Source organism: Notothenia rossii (genome assembly GCF_949606895.1).
Source record: "Notothenia rossii genome assembly, chromosome: 3".
NCBI lineage: Eukaryota > Metazoa > Chordata > Actinopteri > Perciformes > Nototheniidae > Notothenia > Notothenia rossii.
In genome coordinates this window covers 76,759,890-76,786,398 of record NC_136901.1, presented here as the reverse complement: position 1 = coordinate 76,786,398, position 26,509 = coordinate 76,759,890, and the positions used below count along the sequence as shown (strand labels likewise).

General features: G+C 42.1%; 2 protein-coding genes across 6 annotated transcripts; both read left to right on the top strand.

Moving 5' to 3' along the window:
• Positions 1–605: 605 nt before the first annotated feature.
• Positions 606–22,113, top strand: LOC307031970 (catenin delta-1-like). 5 transcript variants are annotated; one of them, XM_079669603.1, is made up of 22 exons: positions 606–915; positions 6,372–6,493; positions 8,038–8,201; positions 10,566–10,634; positions 10,743–10,862; positions 11,245–11,507; positions 11,703–11,984; positions 12,331–12,571; positions 12,766–12,988; positions 13,448–13,640; positions 13,744–13,861; positions 13,948–14,101; positions 14,317–14,334; positions 14,667–14,735; positions 16,433–16,560; positions 16,763–16,913; positions 17,275–17,467; positions 17,892–18,088; positions 18,204–18,245; positions 18,340–18,407; positions 19,143–19,244; positions 20,403–22,113. In XM_079669603.1, exons 3-21 carry the CDS (start codon positions 8,043–8,045, stop codon positions 19,200–19,202), a joined length of 2,748 nt encoding a protein of 915 aa, XP_079525729.1. In that variant the 5' UTR covers positions 606–915; positions 6,372–6,493; positions 8,038–8,042; the 3' UTR covers positions 19,203–19,244; positions 20,403–22,113. The 5 variants fall into 5 exon arrangements, with proteins under 5 accessions (XP_079525729.1, XP_079525730.1, XP_079525731.1 ...); XM_079669604.1 differs by lacking the exon at positions 14,317–14,334; XM_079669605.1 differs by lacking the exon at positions 19,143–19,244.
• Positions 22,114–23,117: 1,004 nt separating this feature from the next.
• Positions 23,118–25,841, top strand: LOC307031971 (uncharacterized protein). Its single transcript, XM_079669608.1, has 2 exons — positions 23,118–23,335; positions 23,888–25,841. Exon 2 carries the CDS (start codon positions 24,165–24,167, stop codon positions 24,570–24,572), a length of 408 nt encoding a protein of 135 aa, XP_079525734.1. The 5' UTR covers positions 23,118–23,335; positions 23,888–24,164; the 3' UTR covers positions 24,573–25,841.
• The last annotated feature ends 668 nt before the right edge of the window (positions 25,842–26,509 follow it).

Sequence of the window (26,509 nt, the reverse complement as noted above, 5' to 3'; positions counted from 1 at the left end):
TTACTCATACCGTGGCACTGTGGGGGGACTCAAGGAAACTGGGGGAAATTCCTTGCATTGTTCCTCTTTCCACCCTGCCCACTCTAAATCATTGTTTATCAGCATCCATCTGTTTGGCTTTTGGTTCACCATAACTTCTGTAAAGTCAGAAAAATATCAAACACTAATAGGCAGGACAAGTTCAATAATTACTGTAATATCAAGAGGAAACATAAAGTTTGACACTAAAGTTAGAGTTAAGAGGGATCCCTAAATAGTTTGGTGGTCAAGCATTATACCAATAAATCAAGTGATTGCAGAGGCTGTTTACCATTAAACTATTTACTGACCGGGCACATGCAGAGTATGTGATGGTAACTGGTGGTGGTTTAATGTGCCCAAAAGTGTTTTCATGTTGATGCGAAATGAGTTTTTTGAACTTCCCTAAGAAATGCAGCTTCCTCTCAGGCTATTGTTCTTGGGCAATCAATGAAATGACATCAGTGTGTGTGCGTGTGTTTGTGTGTTAATGTGAGGGAGAGGGGAGCGAGAGACGGAAATAAATGGGAGGAGAGAGGAGGTGGTGGGAGGAAGCCTATTTTATCTACTAGTGCAGCAGAATTTAAATCCCCCTTCTCGTCTTTTATATTCACATGCTTGCTCATACAAGTTCGTGTGAGCGTTATCTATATTCCCAGTATACTGAATAACTGCGCCCTTCTGGAAACTTGTGACAAACACCTGTATGAGAAGAGGAATTCTACTTGCGCCGTATTTACGGTAAAGCCGATTGTTGATCCCGCCCTCTCTTTGATAGAAAACTCGGTGATGTCGCTTCGTCTTTAAAGAGCTTGACCCAGAACCCAGGGAAGGAGGGGAAAAACACAAAAAACGGAATAGTCTGTAAGGGGTCCGCAGAGGTTTTCCACAAGCAAGGTGAGTTAATTCATAAATGTTACCAGATGATTGATAAAGCGGCGGGCGAGTGTTTCTTTTCTGTTTTTCACAGATAGTGGGTGCACTGCAGCGTTGGCAAGGAGTGGTCACATCATCGACAGATCAGCAACACGACTCTCCTAGATAGCGTTAGCTCACGATGCTTACGATGCTAACGTGAAAAGTTCATACCGAGGCCCGCGTCACCGTAGCCTACCGTGCACACTGTTACACCTGATTCACACAAGAGACCTAGATACCACTGAATGAAATTGAGAATACCGTCTAAATTTGCTTCAAATGCCCCTTTAGCCAAACACACGCTAACTTGCGGCTAATCTGTGTTTGCTAAGCTAACGCTAGCCTTTCAGTATGTAGGTTATTGTGATGCTAACGTAGCTAGACAGCCAAACCAGGTCACACGGGAGCGGAGTGGGGAGCTTGCTGGCTAACTGTGCTGAATTATTTCCTCCAAACATTAACATTTATCCGGGCATTGGCGGATTCACAAAAATAAGCCAACGCTCAAATATCCAGGTCTTTGTTCATGAGAGTAATTTTATACCCACGTCTTATTGTGGTTTAGCAAACACGCTGTTCTTTGCTCATGCCCTACCTTGCTATATTACGTTAGCAAATCAATTCACGACAGTCTGTGGGGTTTTGCTAACTAGATCAAGGGAATGCTAACAGTTTTTTGGACTTACAACAGGGAATATAGTGGCATGACAACGTGACGGTCAGGCGGGTTTACAGCACTGAAGTAGAGCCCGTCTTTACATCGGAAGCAGACCGTTTTATCAGTTTAAGCAGATAAGTAGATTTCCACAACTAGACGCTTATCTTTGGTAAGGAGGCCCAAAAGAGAAGAGTGTATTTTAAGAAATGATAAACTGTAAGTGTATTTAGCATTGAGTAGTTTAACTACAATGTAAGGTACTTTTAACTTATCCTCCACTCCATGTTTACATAAATAGAGGTTTACACTGCTATATGTATTTTGCAAAATAGTACAAATTATAATTAACTATTAAAAATATATATATATTTGAACTACCCAGCAGTATTTTATAATTCGAAATAACCTCCTCCTTCAGCAGCAAACATTAAAGTGAACAACTATTATACAATAATGTGCATTATTCTGAAATGGGCCATTCTGCATGCTGCCTTTTCCTTTAGCAGCATTTATTATACTTGTATCGTTATACATATTCCAAGTAAGGTTATTGGAAACCTAAAACTTGTTTGACAGCGCATTTAAATTTTAAGCCTGTTTTGTGTATTTGAGTGTGTGTAAGGGTGGTGGTCCTCAGTAGTAGGAGTCTATCACTCATGGGCTTGGCTTTTAAGTTTGTCCTTGTGAACCTGTTGGGTGGGTCATGTGTGGACTTGTTGTGGTAGGAAAATGCCTGGGTGGGGATAACTGTCAGCTTCAGTGTGAACAAACTAGCTGTTTCTCTTGTAAACATGTGCTACATGCAGGTACACATTTCAGTGTAAATTAGTGTATTCTCTACTGTCTTTAAGTTGTATTGTGGTTTATGTTGTGTACAGCATGTGTGTAGGAATCACTGGGCCAGGGCTGTAGTTAATTCAAAGTGATGCAGGTCCCACCACTAATAACACCATGTGTGACTGATCACACAGCTATCAGCCGTTCTCGACTACTTGTCTCAAAGTCGTTGTTTGATTGTTGATGTATGCTCCAACGCCGACTGTAATTGTGTCTGCTCCCTTTAGGTGTGTAGGTTAATCCACAAAGGGCCTAGCCTGTGTGTTTGTCTATGTACGTGCGTGCACGTTAACGTCATGTGTGTATGTGTTGGGAGGTAAGTGGATTAGCTGGCTAAAGCTTCAATCCCATTACAAACCACGCTCAGTTTAAACCAGCTCCGGTGGCATCACACTGAGCTATCGGCGAACAGCCTGTCTGTGACCTCGAGATGCACGAACAGTTGTGCTCTTTGACAGTGAATGTGTTGTTTCAGTGGGAGTCTTTGCTACTGGTGGCAGGTGTAGGGGCTTATTGAAGTAACCAGAGTTTCATTAACTTAACAAAGACTGCATTGTTGGTTACGTGTGCATATGATCTCGGATGTCTTCTGACAGGGTTGAGTGATTCATGCTGACTGATGGCCACAAAATCAGATGTTGATCTGTGACTCGTGTTGTGTCAGGGCTTGATCAGATGTTTGAAGCGTATGTGTATGTAGTTGACCTTAAGGCATCATTCTTGACATTTTTGACCATTTGTTGGCGTCATTTTTGTGACAGCGAAATGTTCGTCTTTCACTGTTTTTGTTTGCTGCTGATGGTACATTTAACATGTCTATTAAAGGAAGGCTTCTGATCTTTATTTACAACAACATGGTTCGGTCCATTTCTATTATCTTATTTTAAAATGTCCTTTTTGCATTGCTTTACCTGAAATACACTTTTGTGATCTTGAAAATATCTAGGACAGAAAGCAAATCAGTATGGTTTTAATATTTATTTATTTTATTCTTTATTACAATTGAAAAAAAACCTGTCTTTGATAAACAGCCTAAAACCTACAGATAATCAATCAATTATTGTACAGGGAGCGAAAAAAAACAAACCTTTTCATATCCAAGACTTTAAAACCAGCCAATATTTCAACCTTTTAGCTTCAATCGTATGACTTATCAGTTATCAAAATAGATTTGACCTGCCAGTTGACTAATACATCTTATTTCCGGTATGAATATTCATAAATTAGGGAACAACCTAAATATAATAACTTTAATTAAAAGATTATGAATATGAGTTGATGCTGCCAAATTCACATGGATACTTTATGAGAAGTCATGATAGCAGAACTGAAAACTTTGGATGGAGAACAATTTAAGCAAAATGGGAAGTGGTTTGCGGTCTTGTGATCAGCATATTGACCATAGGGAATTTCTCACAGCAAAGACTTCCTTTTAAACATCAGAAGGTGGTTCATTAAAGTGTACATCCTATAGGCTCTTGTGGTATTGCATAGAAGCAGGTCTGTTGAGGAAGACGGTTTCTGGTGAGCTTAAGTGGCCGCATTGTCCCTTTACTCATCTCTGATGTCCAATCCATAACATCCTGTTTCTCAGGAAGTGAGTTAGAGGGGAGGGAGTGGTAACGGGACGGCTCTGATTGTTTTCATTGTTCAACGAAACTAACTGCTGACTTTCAAGGCCAAACTTACAGCTGTGAGAGGGGAAGACGTGTGGAGAACATAAGTCAAGAGCAACATTAACTTGACCCCCGACAGTCACATTCAAACAGATGCAATGGCACTCAAATGTTTCAAATGCTAATTATTGCTCTCCATCTCTTTTCACACTTGCCTTTATGCTCTCATTTGCACAAACTTCTTATTGTTTCAAAAACCTCCCAGACTGACAGCTGCACATTCTCTCCTCTGACTGTGGTGCGCGCACACACACACACACACACACACACACACACACACACACACACACACACACACACACACACACACACACACACACACACACATTCCCCAGTACAGTTGCCAAGAAATATCAATCACAGTTTATAATTCATCTTGCATGAATGACAGTTGCACTCATTAGTGAAACACGATAGTGACTAGCCTGTATATGATGATTATTTGTTCCAACTGAGATTACATGAGGAGCGAGGCAGTCTGTGTTTACATGTGGCATAACATTAAGGAAAGATGCCAGATGAAATGCATTTAAATAGTTTATTCCTTTGGGTAATTGCGACCAGTGAACTTGACTCGACAAAACTTTATCGGTCAACACAGAACACTAAAGGTTATTAGCCAGTGTCCTGCTTAGGTCGCTTTACAGCGGATGAGTGGGAGGGCTGCTTTGCTGAATTGGCAGGAGACAATGCTAGGAATGCAAGATTAGCTTTTATCTTTTATTCAGCTCTCCTTTCCTTATCTCTACCCCCCTCTTACGCTCCAGTTTACACTCCTGTATATTTCACTGCCTGTCTTTGTGCTTGCTTGATTTGTTTGCAGCTCTTGGCCTCTTCATCTCTAGCTGTCTCTCTGTAGGGTATAATATCAGCCCTGTCCTGGCTATGACCATATATAGGCATTTGTGGCTCAGGACTGCGGTGTGTGATTTGTTCAGGTGGGAGGTTATAGCTCTGGGGCGCCACAGCCACTAAGCAAAGGATAGTGGGAGTGTGTGTGTGTGACATCATGTCTTCCTGTCAGTCAGACTTAGCCCGCATCCAAATCCTGGTTTTGGTTCTGACAAATTCCTTTGTCTTGCGAAATAAACTGCAGCCACTCCTTGTTTTCTCATCAGGCCTTCCTACTTTTCTCCCTTTTTTCCCACACTGGGAACACCTCAAGAGAAACCACAAGTAATATTCGTGTGGGAATTTTTTCTTTGTCATTGATCAGACACATCCTCTCCATGCCCCATTTTACAAGCGAAATGGTGTTGTAATGGTCTGTCTTATCAGTTAAACAGTGCGATCACCATGTCTGCCTTCTTAATTTGTTTGCACAATCTGATGCAGGTGAAACTGTGAGTCATTCGTCACCATCGCTACATAGTCTTATTACACCTGTGCTTGTTAACACTACCTGTCGGGCACACAAACACCTGTTGCCTGAAATATAAATGCAGGTCCTTGTTTGCAGCCCAAATGTCTCTATGACCGGATTGTCCGAAGATTACATCTGTGCATGTTTGGGAGACAGAGAGGCATTTAGAAACTGAAATTCGGTCGCCCCTCCTCTACCTTGTCCAACCGGTCATGCAGGTGTGTGGGTGGCGATGCCTGTGTTTATTCACCTTTCAAACCAGGCCCGATGAGGAGCCAGGGTGCTACAGCAAAGAATGTATCAACAGATAAGAGGATCTGAGTCTCCACTTGTTTGGCTCGGCTATAACAATGTATTTTTCTCCGAGCCCAGCCAAGATAACAAAGAGACGTAGGGGGAGGGATAAAAGGCAGTTGAGTTGAGCGAACACGAGTAGCGGACTGAAAGAGCTAGGCCAGAGGTAGATGAAAAGATGAAAGGCTGGGTACTTTTAAAAAAATGCAAGATTAAGAAGGAGAATAAAAGATTGAGTCGATAAGAGAACATATGGTTGTTGAAGAATGTTCCTATCTCTAAAATCCTTTTTTCTCTTTATGCTGACGGTCGATGTTCTCTGGCCCAGAGAAAGCTGCAGGTTTGGTCAACTTCCCACAGCCTGCTGCCGTACGCAGGCCAAATGTTGAGTAAATACAGGGTGTGTCTAAAGGCTGAAGCTACTGTATGCCTCGGTCTCGTGCTGTGTTTTTTTTTTTTTTTTCTGCTCACAAAGCAAACACTCCTATTGACACGCTTGTACGGTATTCTCACCAAGTTGCTGTTTTTCCAACCGAGGGGCTTTCAATCTCAAACGGTTCTCTCTCTTTCTCCCTTTTCCCCTCTTTCCTCCCCTTTCTCTCTGCAGTCCATTCCTCCTGTTTCTGGGCTTGGTGGTTCGTTGACCATCTACTCATGAGCAACTAGAGCTCAACCTCTGACCTTGGTGTGATCTCTCACCTCTACTACCAAACCACGCCCAAGGTGAAGGTGTGTATTTCAGATTTTCTCTGCAATGAGCTTTGATAGTATGTTTGTGCTTAACTCTCCTTGGAAATAAATGTTGTGTTTTTGGTGTAAGGCTCCAAAATATATTGTTTCTCCTCTTTATGTTGAACAGTCATCTTTGTTTTTTTACCCTGAAAGTCTCGATCAGTATAAATTGGCGCTTGAATGGTTCAATTTATGATGTAGGACCATGGTGATTCTTTAACATCCTCCCAATGCTATGGAAACCACAATTATCCCATATAAATGTCATGTACAATTTACATGCAGGCGAGACACCTTTTTATAAAAGGAACATGAGGTTTTGTTTAGTCTTCTGTCAATATGCCAACAGTGTTTTGCTTTGCAAAGTCCACACACTGCAGAGGATCTATCCCAAAATCTCTTTGTCTGTAAGACGGTATTTAATGTTGTGTATGAGAGGGTGAAAAGCCTAGAGGACGCCTCCATAAAGGCCCTAAGTAGCAATAGCTTTATTGATCTGCATGCTGGGGATGGTGGTATTGATCGATGTAATGTTGCAATAACTCTCTCCATATTATCATGTTCAATTTGTTGCTTGCAATATTAATGATCAATGCAATAACCAGGGTTCAAAGACTCCCTCCACCATCACTAGCCTCCTGCTACAGCTTTTGTCCCGTACAGTGTCTACTGTCTGACGTGAAATGTACAGTATCATGTGTCCTGGGATTTATGCTTTTAATAGTACGAGTTGAGAAGTCTAATATTATTCTACTTTATTTTATGCTCACATAGTGCCACCCTGAAATGATTTCATTGTTGACAGTGATTCTTTCAACACATGTTGTGTAATGTAGGTTTATTCAGTGCTGACATGCTCATGTAACCGTATCGCTAACGGCAGCATGGCATTTGAGCAAGTCAACCTCCGTTTTACGTCTGTGTGCTGGGAAAAGCATGAATGAATGAATGAGTCATTGCACTATGACAAGTTTTCAAAGGAACAGACTTTGAACACAAGAGCTCAGCGTAGTCTGGGAAGGTTTCCTGCCTGAGGTTTAGCCGGAAACCCATCTTTACTGTTGTGTAATTATTAATCACGGGGTTTGAAGCATTGTGAAATCCCTCGATGACCGTTCCAAGTACAGGCAGTAATAGTAAATGTGATCATCACAACACAAATCTTTTTCATCTGATTGCAGAAAACATCTGTCATCGTGATGGCCCACTTGCAGATGCAGACATAAAATGCAATGCTTTATAAAATATACACATTCTCTGGGCATAATAAGAAAAACAACTTCAACTCAGATAACATGTAAACATGCCATTATTATAATTTGTATCTGCCAATACCAATGTCACACCACTATCTGGCATCCTTAGTTGATAGCCCTTCCTATTTTTTGATCAGCCCAAAACAATCCAGCAGCTGCCGAATCTTGCTATACTTTCTTTGGAGAGGTGTGTCTGTGTTTCCATAGCCACCCTCTCCCTGTGCTATAGTCGGTACCAGGCTTTATGGACGTGAGTAACGCGCTCTCTCCCATGGGGCCGTGTAGTGTGTATGGAGCAGTGTGAGAGCGCAGCGGCTCTGCTGGAGTCGGTCAGGGAGCAGGAGGTGCAGTTTGAACAGCTGACCCGGGCGCTGGAGGATGAGAGGAGGAGAGTGGGCCTCCCCGCCACCAGCCCCTCGACCCTGGGTCGCCCCCTCCCTCACACACAGGTAACACTCCCCAACAAACATCGCCACCCAGAGTCTGACATCTGCATCCTCCATTTTCTTTCACTCAACTTCCAATCAATGGATCATCACTTGCTCCATCCAAATGTTCTCCATCCATCATTCATCCCTTCTCCGCCTGCCTCGTTTCCACCAGCGCCCGACCACTCTCTCTCTGTGTGTGTGTGTGTGTGTGTGTGTTTGTGTGTGTGTGTGTGAGAGTCATGATGTAACGTCTCGGCTGTAGTCCGTCTGTCTCTCAGCCCCCATCTGCAAACACATCCCTGCGCATCGTTCCACTTCTTTTAACATGCCTGAGATGGCCACCCTCACATTTCCGGCATGCCTTCGCTGTCACTCACCGGATGACAAACACAAACACACTTTTCGGCGGCCCCTGCTGAGGAATGTCAGTTGTTCTCCGCTCTGCTCCGGCATGTTGCGTTATCACGTGTGGTCATCTGTCGTGCATGTGTCGCATACTCCTGCATCCCTCGTGGTTTCTCATTCAACCTGAAGGATTTTGTTTCTTTCCTTTTTGAAATGTTTTAATCAAGCTATGTAACTGCTTCTGTTGTTCTTGCTAAAGACTGACTATTCTTGTTTGCATGAAATCATATAATTGCTGGTTGAACATCAATGATATTGCAAGCTCTTTGATGAAGTTGTGTAATAAAATGACTAGGGCTTATCATGTTTGTATGGTTGCGCAAAGGAATGATATGCATTGATCGGGCTTGATGTAATTCATATGCTGTTTATTTTCTCAATTGTATTTATTTTGTTGTCTATACAATGTCAGAACATTTTCAAAGAAATCCTCTTTACAAGTTCCTAGAGTTATTTTACTTTGAAATGGTCCTACCGTATCCTTCTTCCATTGTATTTATCAAAACACTTGACAATCACAGACTTATAAACTTCAGTTAGGTGTCTGTAGGCTTGTGAAGCGCAATTAAAGCACTTTTTTTTAAAGCACTTTATTTTTAGATTTGACATGCAGAGTAAACTAGTTTAAACTCTGTTCCTGAATATTTGTCTTCCTTAAGGGCTCTGTGACATAGATTAGAGATCATGTTGTGTCTCTTTGAATCCTTGGAAGTTTTAGATTAGTGTGCTGCAACTGGAAGATGAAGGCTAAAGATACACTATCTTAGTTTTTGGCCTTGACGAGAAGAACAGTTGGTAAATGAGCAGGTATTATAGGAAGGTCCAGCTGTAGAGGAAGTGTCCTTTTCTGCTACACAAGTACACTTCCCGTTGCTTGTTAATAACAACCCTGCCTCCTTGTGGACATTATGTAAAGTGCAGTATGACATACTGCAAGTAAAAAGAGAAAGTCAGTGTTTGATAAGGTTCATAACGTAGTTTTTAATTGTAATAGTTTGTAGTGTCAATGCAACCGAACACAGTAAACCATGGTTTAGGAGACAAGGTTATGGTCAGAGTTCAGTAGCGGCAGAGGAAATGCATTCATGTTAATTTGTATTGAAGAGAGACTACTATATTACTCAGCACAAACACTTCCCCCCCAAAAAAAGCAGCAATTAAGCAATGAAATTACAAGTAAAATAGAACATAAAAGTTGTGCATTAAGTGTGTTTCATTCAGTTTCTCCTTGACCATATTAAACATTCAAATCACTGAAACATTTATCTGTTGGAAATGTGTAAAGCAGGGAATGGTAAACTGGGAAGAAACGCACTTTCGTCTTCTCATACACAATGTGACAGTGTACCGCTCGACAGCTCCTGCATCTGTGAGCTTTAGTTATGCATTATGTGCAACAATCTCCATACCGTGTGTACTGGACCGTGATTGTAAAGCAAAAATACTCAAACCGTTACAGTCATGACCGTCGGTAGTATGAAAGAAATGCTGAAACTGAAAGTAACTCAGGGTAGTAGTAACACAGTCTTTCCCTGCTGGGGATAGATTTTCAAAGTATCCCCATTGCATTGTTCACATGTAATTCAGCTGGAGGCTGTTGCTGATAGCTGAGGCGGTCGTGTTGCATGAGTGTCACTCAGGGTTAGGTTGAAAGCCTCCAAGTTATACAGTGTGACAGTCATTGGTTATGTAACGGAATACAGCAGGATGAAGTAGGGTGTGAGGATGAGTGGCTGTGCTCCAAAATGTCCTCCCTCATGTCTGGCAGTGATTCACAGACCATAAACATGCAGGGACAGTTTGGTCAGCAGTGAATGTGCTTCAGCAGCAGTAATATCATCTGGGAGGTTGTAAGAAAGTAGACAGCGCTGGCTACTGTGAATCATGCCTTGACCTCACTTTATTACGTGGTCTCAGCTAAACTGTAAGATATTTATTTCTTATTTTAATTTCACGTCTCTTTCCCTTCCCTACCAGAACGGGCGTTTAGGTGATGCAGACATAGAACGACTCAAACTGATTGACTCGTACATAAACGGCACACAGGTTTGTGTTTTTGTGTAGTTTTTCATGAAAATGTATATTTGTCTTTATAGCAGTAAGAGCGAGTGACTTAAAAGAGCCAATGATTAAAATGAACTTTTGCATATACAGTACAGAATGGTGGACCCTGCACACGGCGCGCTCGACGAGAGCTACACACCAGAAGATGACTCACAGGAAGTGCACTCAGTCTTTTCTGACGAGGGAACCACACGGCGGCAGGATAATGGCGTAAGTGATTATGGAACTATCACTGCGGTCATCAGGCTTTGCCTACAAAGGCTTGTGTGGCTCAAGTTCACAAAATGTAACCCTTTTTTTTATTGCGGCTGAATTTGTTGTAAGTTAAGCTACGCATCTAAGGGATGTTGCATCACCTGATGATACTCAAACCCTAAAAAGTATGAGTCAAACGAAATGTTAACATGTTTAAAACAACAAGACCTTTATTAGGTGACAAGCTGACTGCATGATGGCACGATGTTCCTTCACAACTTCATGACGCTCCCAAAATAGTTTTTCTTTATTATTTTGAGAGACCCCAAGTGGCATGGCATATCATATTGTGCAATTAAACATACTTTGATACAGTTCTCATGTTGCTCTCCTGCAGATGAAGAAGCCAATCTCACGCACAGTCCTGCCCTCTGACTCCATGTCGATTGACGGGGGCTTGTCGGTGTCTGGGATGGGGGGTTACAGCGCCACACTGGACCGCTCCTACAGGCAGGCTGTCCCGTCAGACTACCCCACAGCCACAGTGCCCAGAAACTACCACTACGCCCCTGTAGGGGGATATGACGAGTACCGGGGGGGCCCGCCATCAGAGGCATACACCAGCCTGAGCAGGGGCTCGCACATGGACGAGCGCTACAGGTATAAGACCCCTGAACATGGTGCTCTGAATGATTTATTTGTTCGGGAATTATTTTCTTCAAGCCATACAGTACATTTATTTTATGAGTGGACACAAAGCATATTTCCCTGTTGTTATTGTTGTTGTTCTTCATCAAAAACATGGTTATTAAATACAGTCTCACTTAACCACTCCTCACCCCCTTCTTCCCCCAGGCCAGTTGACGGCTACCGGACCCTGGACTCGGGCTACCGGGCCCCCAGCCGCCAGCAGCTGGACCCGTACGCAGCGCAGCCCCAGGTGAGCCGGGGGATGAGGGCCCTGGGCTCGGCGCTGGAGGTGCGATACGGCCACAGCCACTACGGCCTGGAGGACGACCAGCGCAGCGTGGGATATGATGACTACGGCATGGGGCCCCCACCCATGCACCCCGGGGGCTACGGCACCATGCCAGGCCTGGGTCGCGGCCCCGCTGCTATGGACAGAAGAAGACTGAGGTAAAACACAAAAGCAAAACCTGATTGTTTTATAATCACTCCATGTATGTGAGTAATATGAGGCCAGCTCTACTTTAGACCTACCTTTTACTATTGCTTGTAATGCTTTAAAAAAAAAAATTATAGTCAAAATTAAATGTTAGTTTGATTTTTCTTTCCCGTTTTATTGTTTAACTCAGTAATCTACTGCCTGTTTGCTTTTATTTCAATGCTTGAATCTGTAAAGAAAGTGAGAAATGTGCTAAAAGTGCCTTGCCTTGCTTTGAGATAGTGTTAAACTCTGAATATGTTTCTAGCGACTCGCCTGACAAATGTTTCTCTGTTTATTCCCATCTGCCACATGCAGGAGCTGTGAGGATACTTTGGACGGTGACGTCGTTGGAGTTGACCCCTATGCCTGGGGCGTTCCCATGACGATGGAGAGGGGCAGCATGGCTTCACTGGACAGCACGCTGAGGAAGGGTCCGCCTGGTACATGGAGACAGCCGGAGCTGCCGGAGGTCATTGCCATGTTGAACTACCGCCTGGACCCCGTCAAGATCAACGCTGCCGCATTCCTGCAGCACCTCACATTCAAAAATGATAAGGTGAGCAAGAAATGGCTGTTATTTGATCTGAGGAAAAACCCATGGATGACTCGGTGCTTAAATCTAATAAATGTGTGGCAACCTCTGATAAGTCACTTAACCAATGGTCTGTTTAAAACAATTAAATAATGGAATTCTGTTTTTTGCATTGTGTCTATATGGCAGCTTGATTTATATTGCTTGTGTGTGTCTAGGTTAAGTCAGAGGTGCGGCGCCTGAAGGGCATCCCGTCCTTGGTGTCGCTGCTCGATCACCCAACTAAGGATGTGCACCACTCGGCCTGTGGAGCACTAAAGAACATTTCATTTGGGAGGGACCAAGAGAACAAGATCGCCATCAAGAACTGCGATGGGGTGCCCGCTCTGGTCCGGTTACTGAGGAAAACCCACGACCAGGACCTCACCGACACGATCACAGGTAACGCATCATGTGACGCCAGAGTAGATCAATTCTGTTGTTTATTATTGACTTTGTTATGAGTTGTAGCAAGGAGTTATTAAACATGGATGAGACTAAAGGTTTTATCATGACTACAGCTATTGATTATTATAGCGATGAGTATTTTACCGATTATTCCAACATCTTATCGAATAAGAAAATGTATTGCAAAGCAATAATAAACATGAGCAAGAGAACATAAGAGAAGTCGCTTTAAGTGAATTCATTGGTTTTCCTATTGGCACTGACCTATGGCACTAACCCATTTCGTGCCATTTTGAACTCTGGATAAAAAAATTAAAGTGTTAATAATATGGAGTTTTTTAAGGAATGACTTTAGCCCTGATTCACTTAAGTTATTATTATTAATTATTTGAAGGGCCACCTACTCTTTTTTTCATTGCGGTGAGGGTAATAAGGTTTATTATTTCGTCCCAGGCACATTGTGGAACCTCTCGTCCCACGACTCGGTAAAGATGGAGATCGTGGACCACGCCCTGCACGCCCTTGCCGACGAGGTGGTCGTTCCTCACTCCGGCTGGGAACGAGCGAGCCACGGGGGGGAGGAGAGCTGCAAGCCTCGCCATCTGGAGTGGGAGACCGCCCTGACCAACACTGCCGGCTGCCTTAGGTATGCAAAGGGTTCAATGGATTAAAAGTCAAAGAAGGAAAAATAGCTATTTTGAATGGAAAGCATGCAATTATGTGCTTACAATTCTCTCTCTGTCTGGCAGGAATGTGAGTTCAGAGCGCAGCGAGGCCCGGCGAAAATTGCGGGAATGCACAGGATTGGTGGATTCTCTTATGTATGTTGTCCAGTCACAGATAAACCGCAAAGATGTGGATAACAAGGTACCCGTTCACTTCAGTTTTGACAGGTGTTCCCGCCCTGCTCTCTACTTCTGTCTCCATTTTGATCTTCTCTTCTCGCCCTGCAGCTGGTGGAGAACTGTGTCTGCCTCCTGAGGAACCTTTCCTATCACGTTCATCGTGAAGTTCCTGGCTGCGAACGTTACGCAGAGACCGCGCCCGTTAACCAGGGGCCGGTCCCTGCCAACAAAGGGGGCTGCTTCGGCTCTCGAAAGGGCAAAGGTCAGTGTGAGACAGCTGAGTGTTGCATTGTGTCCATTTGGTGTTGAAAAAGTGGTTGTGTTGCTGGTGGCTTTGAGCTTGTTGGTGGTGGAAGCACCTGTGGCTGTTTTTCAAACTCTACAACTCTTTCCCCCCTACTCCTCCTCTTCCTCCTTCCTCCCCATCTTTCTTCCTGCCCTCCTTCACTTCACCTCCTCTCTCTTTGCTGTATTTAGATGAGTGGTTTTCAAAAGGTAAGATTCTCCTCTTGGTGTTGGCAAACTTTTGAAAGTATTGACCACTCTGTCATCCCTCATTTCACTTATGGAAAATAGTACTTGTTTGTATTGAGAATGTCGAATAAATCGGATTTCACATCCCGTTCATAAGCATGATCACCTGATGTCACGTAAACAACGTTGCATGTTCACAGTGCTTGTTCCACTGGTTGCATGGTTGTATTCCCTATACTAATGAGCCAGAGTAAAGGAATGAGGATAACCGAATGCTATCTCAACCAGCTGCAGACAAAATCAATCTTTCATGTTCTCCCTTTTTTTTTTTTAAATCTAACTTCTTGCTGCAGGAAAGAAGGATGGAGAGGATGGGAGCGGAGATGTGGTCGACATTCCAAAGAGGACAACACCTGCCAAAGGTATCGTTTCTCTTTCCCTTCAAAGCATTTTATAATTGATCAGATAAATAAGGGATCATTCTTTAAGATAATACAAGTCTCATCCCAAAATGTGTGTTTACAGTCACGCAGATAAACAGTTTGGGCTGGTAGGAATTAAAAACTATGAGTGACAGAATGGGGGGAAAGAATCCAGGAAATCACACTGTAGGATTTTTTATGAATTAATTGGTAAATTCCTCGGTAAAATAAGTATTTGGTCACCTACAAACAAACAAGATTTCTGGCTCTCACAGACCTGTAACTTCTTCTTTAAGAGCCTCCTCTGTCCTCCACTTGTTAACTGTATTAATGGCACCTGTTTGAACTCGTTATCAGTATAAAAGACACCTGTCCACAACCTCAAACAGTCACACTCCAAACTCCACTATGACCAAGACCAAAGAGCTGTCAAAGGACACCAGAAACAAAATTGTAGACCTGCACCAGGCTGGGAAGACTGAATCTGCAATAGGTAAGCAGCTTGGTGTGAAGAAATCAACTGTGGGAGCAATTATTAGAAAAGGGAAGACATACAAGACCACTGATAATCTCCCTCGATCTGGGGCTCCACGCAAGATCTCACCCCGTGGGGTCAAAATGATCACAAGAACGGTGAGCAAAAATCCCAGAACCACACGGGGGGACCTAGTCAATGACCTGCAGAGAGCTGGGACCAAAGTAACAAAGGCTACCATCAGTAACACACTACGCCGCCAGGGACTCAAATCCTGCAGTGCCAGACGTGTCCCCCTGCTTAAGCCAGTACATGTCCAGGCCCATCTGAAGTTTGCTAGAGAGCATTTAGATGATCCAGAAGAGGATTGGGAGAATGTCATATGGTCAGATGAAACCAAAATAGAACTTTTTGGTAAAAACTCAACTAGACGTGTTTGGAGGAGAAAGAATGCTGAGTTGCATCCAAAGAACACCATACCTACTGTGAAACATGGGGGTGGAAACATCATGCTTTGGGGCTGTTTTTCTGCAAAGGGACCAGGACGACTGATCCGTGTAAAGGAAAGAATGAATGGGGCCATGTATCCTGAGATTTTGAGTGACAACCTCCTTCCATCAGCAAGGGCATTGAAGATGAAACATGCCTGGGTCTTTCAGCATGACAATGATCCCAAACACACCGCCCGGGCAACGAAGGAGTGGCTTCGTAAGAAGCATTTCAAGGTCCTGGAGTGGCCTAGCCAGTCTCCAGATCTCAACCCCATAGAAAATCTTTGGAGGGAGTTGAAAGTCCGTGTTACCCAGCGACAGCCCCAAAACATCACCGCTCTAGAGGAGATCTGCATGGAGGAATGGGCCAAAATACCAGCAACAGTGTGAAAACCTTGTGAAGACTTACAGAAAACGTTTGACCTCTGTCATTGCCAACAAAGGGTATATAACAAAGTATTGAGATTAACTTTTGTTATTGACCAAATACTTATTTTCCACCATAATTTGCAAATAAACTCTTTAAAAATCAGACAATGTGATTTTCTGGATTTTTTTTTTTTTCTCATTTTGTCTCATAGTTGAGGTGTACCTAGGATGAAAATTACAGGCCTCTCATCTTTTTAAGTGGGAGAACTTGCACAATTGGTGGCTGACTAAATACTTTTTTGCCCCACTGTATGTGGTCAGCACTAATGTTAAACCAACACCCCTCTCTCTGTTGGTGTCAGGTTACGAGCTGTTGTATCAACCAGAGGTGGTCCGTGTTTACACATCGCTGCTCAGAGAGAGCAAGAACCCCTCGGTGCTCGAGGCTGCAGCTGGGGCCATCCAGAACCTGTGTGCCGGCCGGTGGACTGTAAGTATCTTTTAGTTTTTTCAGCAAACTGAATCAATGCTTTAGGGATTTTTTTTTTAGTAACAGTAACACAGAAAAGTAATCTGATTTATTTTTGTTCTGTCGAAGCAAATATGATTAGTTAGTTGTAGGAAAGGTCCATGAAGTTACTGGAATGTGTGCTGTCAATGTAAAAGATATACATTTCTCCATTTGTTTTCAGTATGGTCGCTACATCAGGGCCACAGTGCGTCTGGAGAAGGGTCTCCCCATGATAGCGGAGCTGCTGGCTCATGGCAACGACCGCGTGGTGCGGGCAATGTCCGGAGCTCTGAGGAACCTCTCCATCGACAACCGCAACTGCCAACTGCTCGGTATGGATGTGTATTGTGCCACGAAATGAGTTACAAAATACTCTGTTGTTCTAATGGAATATAGCTTGCACTTCTCTTTGGTCCTCCAACCTTGAAGTCTGTATTGCCCCTTGTTCTGTGGGCAAAAGCTGTGCTTAAAACATACTTATTTATCAGGCATCTCATCGAAGACCATTGACTTTGAGAGGAGGAAAACAAAAGTGCAAACATGCCGACTCGTTTGTGTTTCAGGACTTCCTGCAGCATTTTGTTTAGATGTATTCCTAATACTATAAACGATGTGTGACTATAATTTTTGGATGTTTGCATTGGTATTACTCCAGATGCTTTTTTTTCTCACCTCGCTGCATGTGTTCTTTAGGTTTGCACGCCGTGCCTCACCTCGTGGCCAACCTGCCCGGAGGCCAGAGTCAGTCGGGGCGAACTCTATCGGAGGAGACGGTGGTGTCTGTACTGAGCACGCTCACTGAGGTGCTAGGCAACAGCGTGGAGGCAGCAAAGACTCTCCGAACCTCACAGGGCATCGAGAGGCTGGTGCTCATCAACAAGGACGGGTGAGTGTGCCTGTAAATAAGCTAAGAATAGAGTAAGTAGAACATAGAGAATTCAGGATGCAGCTTATTGCAAACCCAACATTTCATCTTTAATATACAACGATGCTTTTATGATAGCAAGACAGATACTTGAGCAGTGTATCACAAAATCAATGCCCATACCTCAATGTTATTGCAAACAAACATTTGAATGATTCTTTAACAAAGCTGAGACTTGAAAGAAAACTGTTTTTTTTTTTTTGTTGACTGATTAGATAATAACCTCAGTCAAAGATGGATTTGAATAAAATGATTTGTTGATCACACATTTCCGATGTTAAATAGCTCTTTGTGAAAATGCCTGAACTGGCTGTTGAAGACAACCGTGCCAAGATATAAAGCCAACACTTTGCTCAATGTGTGAACGTCTCTGTGCGTCCTGCAGAAAGCGCTCGGAGCGGGAGGTGCGGGGGGCCGGCCAGGTGCTGCAGCTCGTCTGGGCGCACAAGGAGCTCCGCAAGCCTCTGGAGAAGGACGGCTGGAAGAAGACGGACTTCATGGTTAACCTCAGCGCCACCAACGGGCCGAGCACCCGGGCCAACGGCACCTATGAAGACAGCACCATGCCACTGCTGGACAGGGGTCGGTGTTAGGAAATAGTTCACGGTTTAACATGTTCACTGCGCTCAAATTCCACACTTCTTAACTTGAGAAGAAAGTTTAGTTTGATTCGTGACTCTGGTTTGTTTCCTCTTAGGGGAAAAGAGGGACATGATTCCTCTAAATGACCTCGGCCCTGGTTAGTATTTATCATCACTGTCTTTGTCAATAAAAACATCAAGATCACGACGAGACGTTGTATGATTTCCTTCTCGTTCTCATCGTTTCCTCAGAGGCGTACTCTACACTGGACCAGAGGGAGAGGAGACACACTCTGGATGAAACCACAGACACTTTACCGGTACCTTAAATCTTTCTCACGCAAATACACAAGTCTGCTCAGGTTGGATTGCTCACTTAACTTCACTAACTCCTGATCTCCTGCACCATTATGAATATGTCCTGACTTTATAGGGATAGTTTGGATGTTTTTGAAGTGGGGTTATGTGAGGTAATTATCCTACATATCCATAGTCAGTACGACCACAGAAACAATGCAATGTGCTGCCGTTGAAGGAGGCAGCAGCAGAACATATTTGAGCCGTATAAAAAAAAAAGGCCTACCTAAAAACAGTTTACCCTATATTTAAAATATTTGACCGCTTTATCTTAGTGCCAGACGTTCCTTTTTGATGGGGAACAGAAGCTATATTTGCTCTTTTTTTAAAAGCCAGCAGACTCTTTGCACAGAAATGGTCTGGTTTACGGGTCAGCTGACTCCTAAATTGGTTTGTGGGTTTGTCTGACTTTGCAGTAACCAAAATTAACCAAGTTGGCTAAAAAAAGGTTTCACTGCTTCCCGCATCAGTGCATTGCTTTGCTTGTGTTTATTACATGCGTACTGGGGGTTGTATAGACCCCCATCTACTGTACACAGACCTTGGATCAGTATCTAACACAAACCCCACTTCAGAACACCCAACCCATTTCCCCTTTGAATCTTTCCTTTGGCAGTTGCCTTTCAAAAAAACTCACATTTACTGACATTTTCTTTTCTCACTCACTTCCTTTCTCTTTCTCTCTGGTCGTCTCTCAGCGAGGGGTGTATGGGGGCAGAAAGGGGTCCTTGCCCCTGTTGGACTCCTACGATGGTTAGCCCTCCCACCTCCCCTCTACCCCCTCTGCATGTAACAGCATGGTATGTCCAACTCACCTCTCGTCCTGCATGGACTCTGAGCTCTGTTCCTCTGTCTGATAACACCGGACCCTCAGTGAAACCTGTCTCCATGGTGTACTGAAGCAGCTTACTGTCATGTTTTTTAACTTTATGATGCCCCTATGTGACCTGTACATGCTGGTAGTATGCTGCAAGGTACTCCTTATGCATTGTATTCCATGCAGTCCTTTTTTAAGACTTGAATCCCTTAGATTTCAAACTGTTATAAGTTCAGTAGTGCCGTCACAATACCAGAACTTGTCGTTGATACCAAAGCTAGTGTTAGAAATATTACAGTTACACAATGTCAAGAAAACATTCCTTAAAACAGCTTTGTAACCGTTGCAACAAATATGTTCACTCTTGTGATCTTTGTCCCAAGTTCTGTTGTTTTTAACTTTGTATAGTACCATCAGTGTTGTTCACATGTTGCTCTATGCCACATGGGTTTATTGATAACAACATTAATCCAAGTAGACTCTGAACACAGTCAATAATGAACCTTTGTGGCATTGAACCAGCGTGCAGGGTTACCTTTCTTTTTATTAACACTATATTTTTCGGATAGCTTTACACCGAAGTGATTTTTAAATAGCCACACCCCTTCAGGTTTATGGTACCATTGCCCTTAATTGAATAGATGTTGCTATTACTCCCAGGACTGAAGAATCTTTCCTCAGTGAGCTCTTGTGGCTCTGCAGGGTATTACAACAACATACAGATTGAAATGGGTAGTAACTTCATGTCAGCTTTAATTTTGTATTATTTAATATTGGAGAGGTTACTCTAAAGTAACGTCTTTGATTATTTGTTATTTTTCACAAATTGTAAAATATTTAATTTGGTTTTCTTTTGAGTTATTCTGATCACAATGTAGTACATAGCTGGTAAGAGATCATTTATACACATTTGAACCAATGTAATAGGATGATTGTGTTTTCATCAGGCAAGGCTTGGATAGCTGGCTATGAAACTTGATTACAATTACAACCAATTAACAGGGGAAACCAAACTTGAGTTGAACTTGTTTTAATTAAATGTTAGATTGTTAAAACATAAGTCTCTGTTGTGCCTCCATGTTTATCCTGTAAATGACCAGCTTTAATTTTTTATTCTAATTGACGTTATTTGCTCCTCCAGAAAAATTGATAGTGTGCATCACCCAGACGGGGCCGTCCCTGCCCTACCACTGCTACTGAAGAGAGAAGATCCAGATGCACAGTCTCTCTCCCTCTCGTCTCCCCCCCTCCCCTCCCCTCCTCTCTTTCTCTATCACTACACAGATGGGATCAGAATATAAGGGTTGGCATCCAAAGAAAAGTGGCCGTGTTGCAGGCAAAACGTTTCATGCAACACACCGTACAGAACCATACAACTACTTTTTACAAACGCATTCAATTGTAGCAGCAGAAGTATATGACATTTTAAATTATAATTCTCCTGTAAAGGCAATCACCTTTGTTGACAATCATTTAATTTCGGTGTTGTCCTCTTGCTTGTTTTTATTCTTTTCTTGCTATCGCCAACATTTCGGTAAATGTTGTCCTGCCAACACCCGCATCCTGATGATGACTTTGTACGTAGAGTAATGTAGGGTATATACTGTATATAAAAAGAAAAATGGGATGACTGCATTAGTTTTGGCTCATTAATTTAAATCGTCCTTTCACTGGGACCGTTGGGAGCTTTGGGCCGACCTGTAGATTGAGAATGTTTATAGGGAGTTATTTTCCTGTCTAGAGTTATTTTCTCTCGGTTGGGATGAGCACAGGTGTAGACCAGAAAAGGGCAGGTGTGTGTATATTTGTCATACAATAAGCCTGTGGCCGTGTGTGTGTGTGTGTGTGTGTGCGTGTGTGGAAATATGGACCTTGGAGCGAGTGTGTTTTGTGTGCGTGTGCACGGACCAGACCCATAAGACCATGTGTTGATAATTCATCTGTTCATGTTGTCTGTTTTTCAAGGTGTGCTTCTACTCCTGTTACAAAGCTTTGTTTGGCTTAATGTACCAGCTGACTCTTCAAACCTTCATTTCAAACTAAAAACGTACAATTTTAGCCGCTGTCTTGGATTTTCAGTCTGGATTCAGCTGACGAGAGCAGTACAGACTTGACTCTGAAATGACAAGCTGGTAACATCATACTCTACCAAGCCACTAAAACATTTTTGACATCCTGCTTCAGAAAACATTCCTGGCTCTACTGTAAAATATTCACGCTATAGACACAACTTACCATACCTAGTTTATTCATTATTTAGAAAGGAACAAACGCATCAGGAGGTTCTCTCTGGACTAATGATTTCCTCTTAACATTTCAAAGAAACCACTGCTTTCTTATTTTATCAATATATCTGTTCATATTGGCATTCTTGATGTGCCATTTTACAAAAGAAAACATATGGGACACTAATCCCCTTGGAGGAGACTCGAGTTTTAAAAGACAGATCTGGGAGATATACTGATGTTTAATTTAATTAGGGAGGTGGACAAAAGCACATTTTGGTCTATAATCCATTTGTTTTTACTTTTTTTGTTGTTGTATTTTTTCCACTTTTATGTCAGGTTTGTTTGTTTTTTATTTCGGGTTTGTATGTATGGGAGTGGTGGGTGAGAGAATTATGCAATGTGTTTTAGTCCCAGTTTCCCCCTGAGTTCTTGTTGAGGCAAAAGAGACCAAACATCTTTGTTTTGTTTCGTTTTTTACTCTCCACACAGTATATTTGTAATTTTGCCTATCCATGTAAAATGATGTACCATTCATACCGGCCTTGGCTCTGAGAAGTTGCTTTTTTCAGTAAAGTATGTAACTGGTAATACTGTTTTTATAAATAAAGATCTTTTCTTAGACAAGATTTTGCACGGTGTTATTTATGTGGCTGTGTGGTGAGGAAGGAGTGCTGTGATAAACGTGTCTAATAAAAGAGGAAGGTAATCATATCCCCTCACTCTTGTTAAGGCAAACGCACAAACATGACACTATGAGATATTCATCCTCTAACACCAATGTTCTCCATTAAGGATGCTCTAATAGTGAAGATGTTATCTGTAGTGAAGTCTTTTCTGTCATCACATTTTCTTTTTAACTCTCAAACACATTAATCTAACTGTATCATGTGTCTGCGTAAAGCCAATTAACTTTCCAACACCGCAGCACAGTTTAAGAACTTAAGTGTCGACGTTCTCGGCTTTGCTGTTGTCTCTCGTTTCAAATGCTGGCAGGGAAGAGTGCGTGTTTGTGTGCGTGTTTACCAGGGTTATGACATGTTGCAGAAACACGCGAGGGTTGTACCACGATGTGAAAGTGTCTTGCTGATTCCAGTTATGCAACACATGTGAAATTCATCCCACCAAGATTGAGAAGCAGCTGCTGGATCACGAGGGCTGTAGTCGCAGGTCAGTGAGAAAGTTTGATGTTAGTCAGTGTGTGACTCAGAAAGAAGCTATTATTCTGTGGGTCATCCCCATTTCCTCGTGAATTACCAACGGGTGCTTTTTTATATTCTGCAATTATAACCATTGAAGGTCTTTGAGAAGCTGATCCAGAAGATAAACTTAAATGTGATCAATTATTATGCACATTATTTTCTGAGTTATGAAAGTAATTAATCCATGACTCCATATATGGTTTCTAATGAGACTTCACATATATTTCAAGATTTGTTTCTGTCTCTGCAATTTTGATCAATTTTGAAAGGAAGGATTTGGTTTTACAAAAATGGGAACAAAGAATCAGGGCTGGGTCAATCAATGTCGTTGCCCTTCAAATAGCTTTGATGAATATAAACATGGGTATTCCCTTTGTCCCTCTTTTTTCAAATAATGAGAAGAGAAGTTCAAAAATATGACCAAGCATTCATTACTTTCTTCACTCGACAACTTTTAACACTTGATACAATGGACACATTTTCTTTTCTATTCTGGATGTAAAAGATGAGAATATTTTTTGTGTTCACAGAAAATGGATTGCTGAACTGCAACAAGTAGATCAAACAACCCAACCATTTATATATTTTCTTCATATAGTTTGGATATTAGCAACAATAACAAATACCTCCTGAAATGTAGAGGACATGTGAGTATTGCTTTAAGACAAACATTTCAACATATCCTTTAGGTTTCACACTCGGCCTATACAGTGTACCTTGAAAATGGTGTTATTTCTTGCATTGCTAAGAATGTTTTCCCCATTGATGTTGGGAAATATATTTCTATATAGGCAAAATAAAAAAATAAAAAATAGTATAGAGGCAAAGGTACATTGCCAGGACTCATGAACCCAGTAAATCTAAACCGGCACTCTGGCCCTGATAAGATGTGTAAAGTCTTTAGTTTATGTCCTATAGATGCACCTGCCACAGTGTAGTATTATTAGAGCTGCAGTAAACTGCAGTCCTTTAGTTCCTTAACCACAGCTGTGTGTGCAAATGTCAGTGTTAGTCATTGAATGTGTGTAATGTCGGTAAGTAACACACACTCATGCACGCACCTTCCTTAAATTTCAGACGACCAAACCCCCCCCCCCCAATCCCTCCGTCCCTCTCTCTCTCCCTCGCTCTGTCATTAGGTGTCATATCTATTTAGGGCTCCCCCGCTGTTCGGCATTTACTCTCGATTTCTCTCTCAGGCGAGCTAAGAAGCAGCAACATTCAACTCCAGCTCACCAGATCTTTCGAGTAAAACTGTGGGGTGGAAAAGACCAGTCGGATTTTATCTCATGTTTACAGAGGAATCATTTGTCGGGAGGAATGTAGCACCAGATTCATCGGAGGAACCAGAGTCTGCTTTCGGGAAACCTCTCCACTGGAGATTGTGTGAGGCCTAACACCTGATGTGTGCAGGACAGCATTTTCAAAGATCTCAGTGTAAGAGCAAAGGAACTGCTCAGTATTGACTTGTAACTCATGGGGTCCCTCGATGTCCCCAGTCCGTCCTCTTCAAACTCGGATGGCGAGTCCCACGATCGTACCCTGGCCCCGGACTCCTCTCGCCACACCTCTCACACGGGGAAGCAGACCCAGCTGGGGGGCCTGGGCTACGGGGTCATGGTGGCCTGGGACCACCTCAGGCCCTTCATCCCCTTCTTCCTCATCAGCTTCATGGTCGTGGCCCTCGTCTACCTGATGCAGGCCATCATCTTTGGCGGGCCCTTCAAGGACCCTCTGTTCTTTGTGAAGTTCAACGAGCGATGGCCCCGGCCCGCTCCATACCAACAGAACCCTCCAAAACCAACCAAGTTTTTCAGTCCGGTCCCTTCCTCGTCCTTCGAGCAAGTCCTCTTTGAAAGTCACAGAGACAACGAGACAATGTGAACTCAAAAACTGGAGGACATTTTTTATTTCTTCGTGGATGTGAGCACCAAAGACTCTCCTGGGATTGCAGGTCTCAGTGCTAATGAAGCACACAGACTGAAACTTTGACTATGTTTATGAACAATTATAAATAATCTATTTATGGACAACTTTTAGAAATCTACATTATAAAGTGATTTACACACGTAGGAAAATAAGATAGAGTTTCAGAACAAAGCTTTGGTATACAAAAACGAAATAGTGTATTAAAAAAAGGTTAGGAATAGTGCAAATGAAAATAAAATGAAGGTGGATCAAAGGCAAATTAAATCCAAGTCAAATGTATATACTGGAAGGCAGTGTATGAGACTATTTTTTTGTATTGGTTGTACTTTGTAGGTTGTTTTTAATGTTAACCTACTTGCCCTATTTACCCCAGAACTACTAGGGTTGGTCCTTTCTCCTTGTGATGTTGGGCAATGATAATATAATGACCCTTTATCTGTCTCTGTAATTCCTTTGTGAAGTATTTTTTAATTAGAAAATGCAGCTGCCTGATCGGTCCAGTAAAGCACCAGGTGCATCATGTTTGGCCTGTTTTTCTGTCAGTGACCGTGGGTGTTGCTGCTTGAGGAAAGTTAATGAGGTTTAAGCAGTCTGTGGTGGACACATGTGAATCTTTCAAAGATACAGACTAATGTCACTATCGCGCCACCTTGGCTTGGAGGGAAATACGTACAGTAAAGATGTTCAAAGATACTAACTGGATGTGACTAAAACTGCACGGCAAAAGTATATATAATTGCCAACTGTTTTTGATAATCAATGAGTCGTTTAAAGTAATTTTTCACGCTGAAATTATGTTTTTAGTCTAAAATGGGGACATTTCCTGCTTTTTTGTTAAATGTCATATTAAACTGCATATTTATAGATTTTGGAATAAAAAAACAAAGCATTATTACTTATTTTTCACTGTTTTCTGATATATTTTCTAGACCAAGCTGTTAATCGTTTAATCTTAAAAAAAACGGCTCAAGATAAACTTTTTGTTATATTCCATTGAATGCTCTTAACATCCCGATAGCAATGAATATCTGAAGTGCTTTGACAAAAAATCCATTAAAAAAATTCATCTGTGGAAGCCGTAGTACTGTAAAAAGCACGACCAATCATTTTATATATATATATATGCAAGGACTGAGGATTGTGTTTCCTGCAAACTAAGCTGTTTGATAAACTAATGTACATATTGTAAAACTTGTTAAGATGCCTTTGACACTGTTTCATCATATATGTTTACACCACATTCTCTGGTTTACACTAATGCCCCAACGGGGAGGAGGGGGTTGACAGGCCGACATATAGCTGGATAAAAATAACACCTTGTTAATTTGTGTATTTGTCATACACAGGGACAGGGTGTCCAATTAGGGTGGTCATTAAAATTGTTGTTCCCAAATAATAGCTGGGTGGTAACATTTAACACAGGATAATGTTTAATGGTTTCTCAGTCTATCAGTTGCTATCATTTATAGTGTTTTACCCCACACCTAATCAAAACTAAAAGTCCTTACAGAGTTAACTATTTTATAATAACATTTCCTTTCAAATGTTTCGCTCTATTTTACAGAACATTATATATTCAGCTATTAAGTGAAAAGTAGACCACCATTTGATTGAAGATGTTGCCCTTGGTAAACTTTAATTTAATTACTTTTGTACTGCTGTGTAGCTTGACTTATATCGTAAAATGTTATCATCATTTATTAGCCGATTTATATTTTGGATTAAAAATGTAAAGTAACTGAAGGTTAACACATATTGTGGAGCATTACAAAAACATTAGCCTTTAAATTGTAGTGTAGGAGAAGAATAAAGCAACAATGATTACTCTAGAAAAATATAAAACAGAAGAACACAAAAAAGTACAGTTCCTTGAAACTGAACCTGCAATACTT